General features: G+C 38.4%; 1 protein-coding gene across 1 annotated transcript in view; it reads left to right on the top strand.

The window, feature by feature from the left end:
- The window catches only part of LOC111450634 (transcription factor BHLH094-like), a 24601-nt gene extending 21546 nt beyond the window's left edge, over positions 1–3055 (top strand). The window contains exons 2-7 of the mRNA XM_023090858.1: positions 142–637; positions 780–974; positions 1084–1149; positions 1429–1497; positions 1592–1663; positions 2602–3055. Coding sequence (XP_022946626.1) covers positions 272–637; positions 780–974; positions 1084–1149; positions 1429–1497; positions 1592–1663; positions 2602–2730 — 897 coding nt within the window. The 5' untranslated portion in view covers positions 142–271 and the 3' untranslated portion in view covers positions 2731–3055. The remainder of the gene's footprint in view (positions 1–141; positions 638–779; positions 975–1083; positions 1150–1428; positions 1498–1591; positions 1664–2601) is intronic.
- The last annotated feature ends 6640 nt before the right edge of the window (positions 3056–9695 follow it).

The following is a 9695-nucleotide window of genomic DNA, read 5'->3' as shown; positions in this document are numbered from 1 at the left end:
TTTTTTTTTCTTTTTTTTTTTTTTTTTTTTTTTTCTCTCTCTCTTTCGCAGTCATAAGCATAAATTCAATCGTTTTCACTCGCCTTCCTTTTCGAACCTACTTAAACTCCACATCTCTCTCTCTCTCTGTTTCTTCATCACAGAAATCTGCAGGTTTTTCAATAATCTGAGCTTTCATCGCTTCTGGGTTCTCTGTAATTCCCAATATTATGAGCTTATTGATACTCATACTTCTAATTTGAATCCCCAGAAGAAGCTTTCGGGAATCGAAATGAATCCACCTACTTTGATGAACGATGGCTCATTTCCAAGTAACCCAAATGCCAATGCCAATATCACGCCCTACAATCTCCCGGAGATCTGGCAGTTCCCAATTAATGGTGGAACTGGTGTTGATGAATCTGAACCTGGACTCGCCCTCAGGATGGCTCACCTCGCCCATAATTTGGGGCATTTTGAAGAGATTGCTATGGGGAATCCAGAGGTTTCGTCTAGTGTTCCAATGAACTTGCTGCTGTTGCAGAGACTAGCTCATGTCCGTGGCGTTTCCAAGAAGCGGCTTGATTCAGACCAAGATTCGCCTAAGCTCAGTTCGTCTAGTAATGGCAACAATGTCAGTGGCAATAGTGGCGCCGCGGTATTCGTTTCTTCTCTCTTGACTTCCATTACATTGATCTGAATTCTGTTTCGGTTTCTCTGGTTAAATCTAGAATGAAATTGGTGTATTGAAACTGAGAATTTGAATCATATTTTCTTTGTGCCTGCCAACTGTTCGACAGAATGACTCTGGTGGAAAACGCCTTAAATCAGCGGCTTGTAGAGATGATAAACACGAATCTAAAACAGAAGCGGAACCCAGATCTGGCAAGGCCGAGGAGAACTCTCAACCCCCTCCAGAAAAACCCAAATTGGATTACATCCATGTGCGAGCGAGAAGGGGCCAAGCAACTGATAGCCATAGTCTAGCAGAAAGGGTACTCACTCAAGCCATTAGTTATGTATTAGTGCTACCAACTTGGATTTCTCTGTGTATCTGTTGGATTCTTGAATATCTCTTGTTGATTAGAATACTCTGATGAACAGGCCAGAAGAGAAAAGATAAGTGAGAGAATGAAAATTCTACAAGATTTGGTCCCTGGGTGTAATAAGGTAGATCCCTTTGTGATTAACAGTATCTTATATATCCCATTAATGCGGCGTTTTTTTTCCTTCGAGCTTAACTGAGATGTCATTTATGAAAAGAATCCTGGAACAAGTTCATGTTGTAAGATTTGACAATGTTTGAAACTTTTTCAAAGAATTCTCCAATAAAACCATCTGGCCATTTGTTCTTTGATTCCCCCAAATCATTGATAGCTCGTCGACTTTTCAATAATTGGTTGTCACTTTTAAGTTGTAAGCATGGAATTAAGAGTTGGAAGTTCTCAGGTGATTGGAAAAGCTCTTGTACTAGATGAGATAATCAATTACATTCAATCTCTTCAGCGTCAGGTTGAGGTATTACTGGAAGCTTTCTAGTTATGGATATTGCTTTCTTGTAGACCTGAAAAGTACTGAACTCCATGGTACTCAATTTTCACTTGATGTGCAGTTCTTGTCAATGAAGCTAGAAGCAGTTAATTCGAGGATTGGCCCTGGAATTGAAGTGTTTTCTCCTAAAGATGTGAGTATCTGAAACAAATTTTCTGTTCATTTTGCTATTTGATTCTATGTATTCAACCATTCGTTATGAAGATCCGAAGTCATGCATGTTTTTACCCTATCAATTTCAACTTTTTATCTTGGATAGCAAATTTTTGAATTCTGATATTCAAAGCTGAGTGGGCTTGATCTATTCTCACTAAAGGAAAATGAAAGTGAACTCTTGGTTCACATAGTTGGTGAGAATTACAAACAGATGGGAGTTTGGACGTGTACTGTAATGGTCCAAGCCCACCACTAGCAGGTACTGTCCACACCCATATAAATAATGCTTCGTTCTCCTTCCCAAACGATGTAGGATCTCACAATCCACCTTCCCTTCGAGGCCCAGCGTCCTCACTGACACTTGTTCCCTTCTCCAATCGATATGGGACCCCCAATCCATCCTTTTTCGAGGCCCATCGTCCTTGCTGGCACACCACCTCGTATCCACCTTCCTTCCGGACTTAGCCTCCTCGCTGGCACATCGCCCGGTGTCTGGCTCTGATACCATTTGTAACGGCCCAAGCCCACCGCTAGTAGATATTGTCGTCTTTGGGCTTTCCCTTTCGGGATTCCCTCCAAGGTTTTTAAAACGCATCTACTAGGGAGAGATTTCCACACCCTTATAAAGAATGAATGCTTCGTTCTCCTCCCCAACCGATGTGGGATCTCATGTCCACTCTTTGAAAAATGCAATACGCTCGATGGCAATGACCCTTTTTGTGCTTCCTCACAGCCAACGGTATAAATTAGGATTTGGTTACAGAGATAGAAAACTATGGTTCTTTTGACGTTCTTAGATCACAAGCTTAGGGGTTCTTGTAGGGTGAAACCAGGGGAAAGATTGAGGGAGATGAAGATCCATTTTTTCTCTTGAAATATCATTCTACCATAACAACTCTAATTTTTCCATTTCAGTATGGCCAACAGACATTCGATACAACAGGTACGACATTCGGCTCACAAGCAACAAGAGAATACAGCCGTGGGTCATCACCCGAATGGCTGCATATGCAGATCGGTGGGAGTTTCGAAAGAACGACGTAGTAGTCCAGTAAATTCTGTGAACCATTACTAATAAAAGCAAGAAAGAGCAGTAGTAGAGCTCTCAACAAGTATAGTCCATATGGAAAAATGAAAGGTAGAGTTAAAATGATAGACTGAAGCATGAAGATATGGATGCTGTTCATCATAGATCTGCTTTTAAGTTAGTGATTGAACATCTGGTAGTGTGTTGGAAAGTAGATTCTCTGATATCTCTGCTCATAAACTCCTTCATACAAATACTAAAAAGTTAACCTGCTGAACAAGCATTATTCTTGTGAAAATAAAGTATTGCTTGGAATGAATTTTCAACATTATTATTATTATTATCATTATTGTTGTTGCAGACCTTCTGTTTTTTTTTTTCTTTTGTTCTTCAGAGTTTGTTTACATTTAAAGCCATTATAGATTAGCCTGCCCCTTTGCTTATGAATCCAAAATTGATTAATTAAAGAGTTTAGTTAATTAATTTTTTATCATTGGGTTTATAGTTCTATTAATCTTGATCATTGTTAAAATAAATTTTTAATTATTCGATTTAATATTTTTAATTTATTAGATGTATTAATGGATAATTTCTATTTTGTAATATAATCTAATTCATTAATAATTCATATATATTATTTCTAAAAACTAAAATTTGAGAAATATATATATAAATAAATAAAGTGAGTAGGACAGAGAATTGTGAGCGTGGAGGGGAATATAATCCTCGTCTCCATTTAACTAATAAGAACAAATCTCTCCCCACTTCCTCCTCTGTTTCTCGTTTAAATAAAGATTTATCATTTCGTTCTAGGCGGGTCTCAGTCTCACGGGATAATTGGTCGTACGGTAGATTAAAGACCCATCAAAACGTTCTCCATATATATTTTTTAATATAAGTTTACTTGGCCTTCAATTTTATTTAGGTCTAAATAAATTCAAAATCGGTGCTCATTTCCATCAAATTATAATCATGTCACCTCACACATTTATAATTCATTCCAATAATTTCATAACAATTCATAATGCCAATCACAGTTAATTCAATCCTAATGTATTCTTGAAATTCAAGAAGAGTTGATAGTTGCTTAGTATTTACATAATACTAGATAATGCATCAACAATAGGCATGCATTCCAAATTTTTAACCATCAATCATGTCTTTCAAGACTATTTTAGTTGCATTCATCATCCCCTTTAACTTATTTTAGTCAAATCTTATTAAGTATACTTCGGTTGGAGCTTGAGGAAGGAGATCAAGTTTGGTTTGAGCGATAGACAGGGATATCTCCCTCAATCTTGAATGATTTTTATGAAGTTTATCTTAGTGAATTCAGGGTGAGGAGATCTACAGGATAGATGAAGGCGGTAGAAGCCTGGGAATTGGATCGACTAAATAAGTAACCATTTTTTATTTCTAAGTAAGAAATACTGGTAGGTTTTGACAAGACTCAGACATATGAGCTATTAACACGAGGTAAGGATGAATTGAGCATAAAAATGGATTAGCTAAGCCTCAAATTATGAGCTAATGACGGTTTAGCTTTATTGCACATTTTAGAACTTCTACTATGCAAATCTAAATGTTTTTAAATGCTTTGTGAGGACTATGACATGTATGATTGATCGTACCTTACTCAATATGTATGTATTTTACGCATATATGTATGATGTATGATTAAATTTTGTTTATGTCCCTAGAAGCATTGTAAATGTTTGCTGAATCCACCACACCTAAATGGTAGTGAAAGTTCTCTTATTTATAATCATTTACAGAATATAGAAATATGGTAAATTATAAATAATATGGAAATAACAATAAAAGGAAAGAATAATAATTGAATACAATATTTGTCTTTAATAAAAGGGCAAATATGGTAAACCGTAATGTAAGTTGCCTTATAATTAACGGTCAACTATCCTTAACACCCCCGCAAGCTGAGCGTCGAATTTGAACCAACGTGAAGCTTGGATTTGAAAAATTGAAAGAGAGTTTGAGAAATATTTTTTGTGAAGATGTCAGCAACTTGGAGATGAGAGGGTACATATTGTGTGTGAAGTTTGCCAGCAATAACAAGTTCTCGAAGGAAATGATAATCTAGTTCAACATGTTTGGTCCGCTTGTGAGAAACGGGATTAGAGCTCAAAAAATAGCACTTTTGTTGTCACATAAGAGTAAAGACGGCTGTGAAATAGGGACCTTGAGGTCATGCAAAAGATGCGTAACCCAAAGAAGTTCAGCAGCAGTTGTGGCAAGAGCACGATACTCAGATTCACAGCTGGAGCGTGAGACAGTAAGTTGCTTTTTGGCACTCCAAGAAACGAGATTGTTACCAAGATAAATGGAATAGCCGGATGTAGAACGACAGGTATCAGGACAACCAGCCCAATCAGCATCCGAATAAGCGACTAGCATACTAGGAACAGTGGATGGACGAAAGATAAGACCAAAGTGGAGTGTTCCTTTGACATAGCGAATAATACGTTTGATAGCAAGAAAGTGATCTGCTGTAGGAGCATGCAAGAATTGACTGACAGAATTGACAGCATAGGCAATATCTAGACGCGTAATAGTCAAGTAGTGAAGGGCGCCAACAAGAGATCTATAGAGAGTAGGATCAGAGAAAGGAGAACCATCAGCAGTCAGGTGTTGAGAAACAACCATGGGAGTGTGGACTAGTTTGCTATAGAGCAACTAAGCACGAGTAAGAATATCTCGAGCATATTTTAACTGACTAATAAAGAGACCAGAGTGGGTGAAGCTTCAAGACCAAGAAAGTAACTGAGAGAACCCAAATCTTTGGTAGCAAACTTAGAATGAAGCTTGCGAGTAAAGCTGTCAATAAGAGATGAGTTGTTGCCGGTAACAATAATGTCATCAACGTAAAGAAGCAAATAGATAAGGTTAGATTTCTGATGAAAGACAAAAAGAGACGTGTCAGCGCGACTGCAAGAAAACCCAAGTGTGAGAAGAAATGAGCTAAAATGCTGAAATCAGGCACGATGAGCTTGCTTTAAACCATAGAGGGCTTTCTTTAATAGACAAACATGAGTGGGAAATCGAGGATCAATATACCCAGAAGGTTGTTCCATATGAACACGTTCAATAAGAGTTCCATTGAGAAAAGCATTCTTGACATCAAGTTGTCGAAGAGGCCATTTATTTGTGACTGCAATAGAGAGCACAACACGGATAGTGGTAGCCTTGACAATCGGACTAAAAGTGTCAGTGTAGTCAAGACCAAGAATCTGAGTATAACCTTTGGCAACAAGATGAGCCTTGAAACGCTCGACGGATCCATCAGACAAATATTTAATACGAAACACCCATTTAGAGCCCATGATGTTGGTGTTGGCAGGGCGAGGAACCAAAGATCAAGTATCATTTTGTTGTAATGCTCCATCCATGGCAGCCACCTAAGCAAGATTTTTAGCTGTAGATTTGAATCCTTTTGGCTCAGTGGATGCAAGAAGAGCATAAAGAAGTCTAGATGAGCCCAAAATACCAAGATTTGCTGGATGACAAGTCTTGAATATACCAACTTTGGCTCATGTGATCATAGGATGAGTGCCCAAAGAAGAGGAATCAACAGTAGGTTCAATAGAGGTCGAATTAGAAATCGAGGGTGGCAAAGTGGAACTTGCAAGAGAAGTATCAACCTGCACAGACTCATCCACAAGGTCAGAACAAATATCATACGGGGATGAACTGGATCGAGGAATATGTGATGATGAAGTGGGTGGGGGGGTAGGAGGGGGAGGGGTGAATCAATGTGATAAAGATGTGGTTCCAAGAAATTTGAAATAGGAACAGAGGGGAGAGGTTGGGCCTGGGAGGTATGGATAGTAGGAAAATGAGTTTCATCAAATTGAGCATGGCGGGTGATATACAGCTTAGTGGTGATGGGATCAAGATAGTGGAACCCTTTATGAGCAGGACTATAACCCAAAAAAATATAAGAAATGCAGCGGGGAGAAGAATATTGATTTTCCACAAAATTTTGAAATTGAAAAAAAATATAAAAGAAATCAGATTTAAATTTTAAAGGTAAAGTCAAGTAAATCGAGAGTAATCATTAATAAAAATAACATAATAAAAAAAAACCCGAATTTGATTGACAGGAGAAGGACCCCAAAGATCACAACGAATAAGATCTAACACATGAGATGACCTACGTTCATTGCGGGAATAAGGCAATCGATGATTTTTCGCAAGCTGATAAGTATAACATAATGATGGAGAAGACAATAAAGACGTAAGAGAAAGATGACATTTTCTATTTAAAAAAGAAATAACAGAATGATTCACATGACTTAGACGAGCATGCCATAAATCATATGAAGCACGTAAAGATTTGTTTATTTCACGTAAAGATTTGTTTCTAAGGACTGAAATAAAAGCAGAGTTGCCGCGCTCTAGCACATATAGTCCTCCATCTCTTTTACTGGTTGCCACCACCCTTCTTGTTTGACAATTCTAGATAGTAATAAGATTATTAGTAAATGTAACGGAGAGAGGAAAATCAGACGTTAATTTACTTCTGAAAAAAAGATTTTTAGTGAGGTGAGGGACAACCAAGACATCTAATAAGTGAATATTTGGAACAGGAGAAAGAGTACTAGTGTGGGTAATGGGTAGGGATGCACCATTTCCTACGATCACAGAGTCCTTACCCGTGTAATTTTTAGACTGATCCAAAATAGATGAGTCGGCAGTCATATGGGCCGAAGCCCCAGTGTCTAGAAACCAATCAACAGCATCGGTTCCAGCAAGAGAACATGACTTGTTAAAGGCTTCAGCAAGGTGAGCATGAGAAGAATCAGGTCGAACATATCGTTGGTTGCAGCGGTCAGCATAATGGCCCTCTTTGCGGCATATTTGGCAGTGAGGTGGTCAACGACCATGACCTGAGTGGGTTCGTCTTCGATTGGAAGAGCTGTTTTTGTGAGAATAAGAATGACCTCGCACGTTGCTAAAGGAAGCATGGTGGCTTCCATGGGTGTAACCACAATTAGTGGCTGTGAATGTTGTAGGAGTGGAGTTAGAAGACTCAAGGGAACGCTGGAACAACTCAAAACTTTCAATTTTAGAGACTAAATCTGCAAAGCAAGGGATAGGGGTGAGAGCCATCTGAGCAGTAGAAAAAGCTGAAAATTTGGTACCGAGTCCACGAAGAAACCAGTGCACTTTATCAATGTCCTCGACGGGTCTGCCAATGGCATGAAGTTGGTCACAAATTTTTTTGAAGGCACGGGCATACTCAGCAACAAGTTTGGTGCCACGTTTCATTAACTGCAAGTCATCCTTGAGTCTTAGTTCACGAGCTTTCGAATAATGGCTGAACGTAGTTTCCAACGCAAACCAAACATCACGTGCAGTAGAGAGATCAACAACAACAGCCATGACTTCCTCAGTGAGAGAGGAGAGCAGGAGACAGAGAAGTCGTTGATTGGCTGCTCTCCACGCCAAATATTTAGGGTTGAGTGTTGACGAGGTTTCTAGTTCAAAGCGAGGTGGTGGAACCATAGTTCCATCAACATAGCTCAGCATGCCTTGACACTCAAAGAGAGGGAGAAGTTGACTTTTCCAAATAAAATAGTTGGAGGAAGAAAGTTTGATGGTGATCATATGGATTAGAGTATTGAAAGAAAGAAGATGATAAGAGGATTCGGAAGCCATAGAGAAGAAAGGACAGGGTTGTTAAACTGAAAGGGCTCTGATACCATGTAAATGTTTGCTGAATCCACGTGCATAAATAATAGTGAGAGTTGTCTTATTTATAATCATTTACAAAATATAGAAATATGGTAAATTACAAATAATATGAAAATAACAAAAAAAAAAAAAATGAATATAATATATTTGCCTTTAATAAAAAGGCAAATATGGTAAGTCGTAATGTAAGTTGCCTTATAATGAACGGTCAACTATCCTTAAAGGTTGTAAAAGCTTGAAAATTCGATCGACTAAATAAGTAACCATTTTTTTTATTTTTAAGTAAGAAATACTTGTAGGTTTTGATGGGACTAAGACATATGAGCTATTAACATGATGTAAGGATGAATTGAGCATGAAAATGGATTAGCTAAGCCTCAAATTATGAACTAATGACGGTTTAGCTTTAATTGCACGTTTTAGGACTTCTACTATCCAAATCTAAATGTTTTTAAATGCTTTGTGAGGACTATGACATGTATGATTGATCGTACCTTACTCAATATGCATGTATATTACGCACATATGTATACTGTATGATTAAATTTTGTTTATGTCCCTAGAAGCATGATAAGAGGTTGGAACACATATGTCTTTCCTCATTGATATATGAACGGGATGTTATGTGCCCTAGAGGATATGTATGGCCTATTAAAGAGCTTTAGCATATGTTTTATATTTCCTTGGTCCTTGAGCTACATTTAGGGTTCGTTATAACGACATGAATCAACTACGTCTATGTAGGTACGGTTGGGGTACAATCCTGATTGGTGAGGATCAACTTAGCATATAGGAATGCGACGTCACCCACTTAGGGCACATGACACACTAGAGGGTACTATTGGGGGAGCTTTAGTTGTGCTTAGTGGGATGCCCGCTTTCACTATTCTAGCCCGGAGTGACGTAGGGATAGGGAGTTTGTCGAGTGCCATTAGAGGAGCATTAGCCTAACACTTAATAATATGCATGTATGGAGATACAAGGAGATTGAGGCGTCATCTATTGCGAGCGATGACTCGACTTCCTAGAGCCCAAAACATACAAGGGCACCCTAACTTATGTGCACGAGGTGTGATGACTTGATGGACCCTGGAAAGTAGAAAATGAGAGGTTAAGTGCACTCTGAAACCTAAATACACCTTGATGAGCAAGTTACACCCTTGGAATAAGAGTCAATAAAGGTCGTTCATACTTGATTATGCTTCGCTACAAAATCCCATACGGGCCCTCAAAACCAACAATTACGTGTTGAGGATTGTTAGGAGGT

This window comes from Cucurbita moschata, unplaced genomic scaffold (genome assembly GCF_002738365.1).
Source record: "Cucurbita moschata cultivar Rifu unplaced genomic scaffold, Cmos_1.0 Cmo_Scf00012, whole genome shotgun sequence".
Lineage (NCBI taxonomy): Eukaryota > Viridiplantae > Streptophyta > Magnoliopsida > Cucurbitales > Cucurbitaceae > Cucurbita > Cucurbita moschata.
This window is presented reverse-complemented; position numbering and strand designations above follow the sequence as displayed.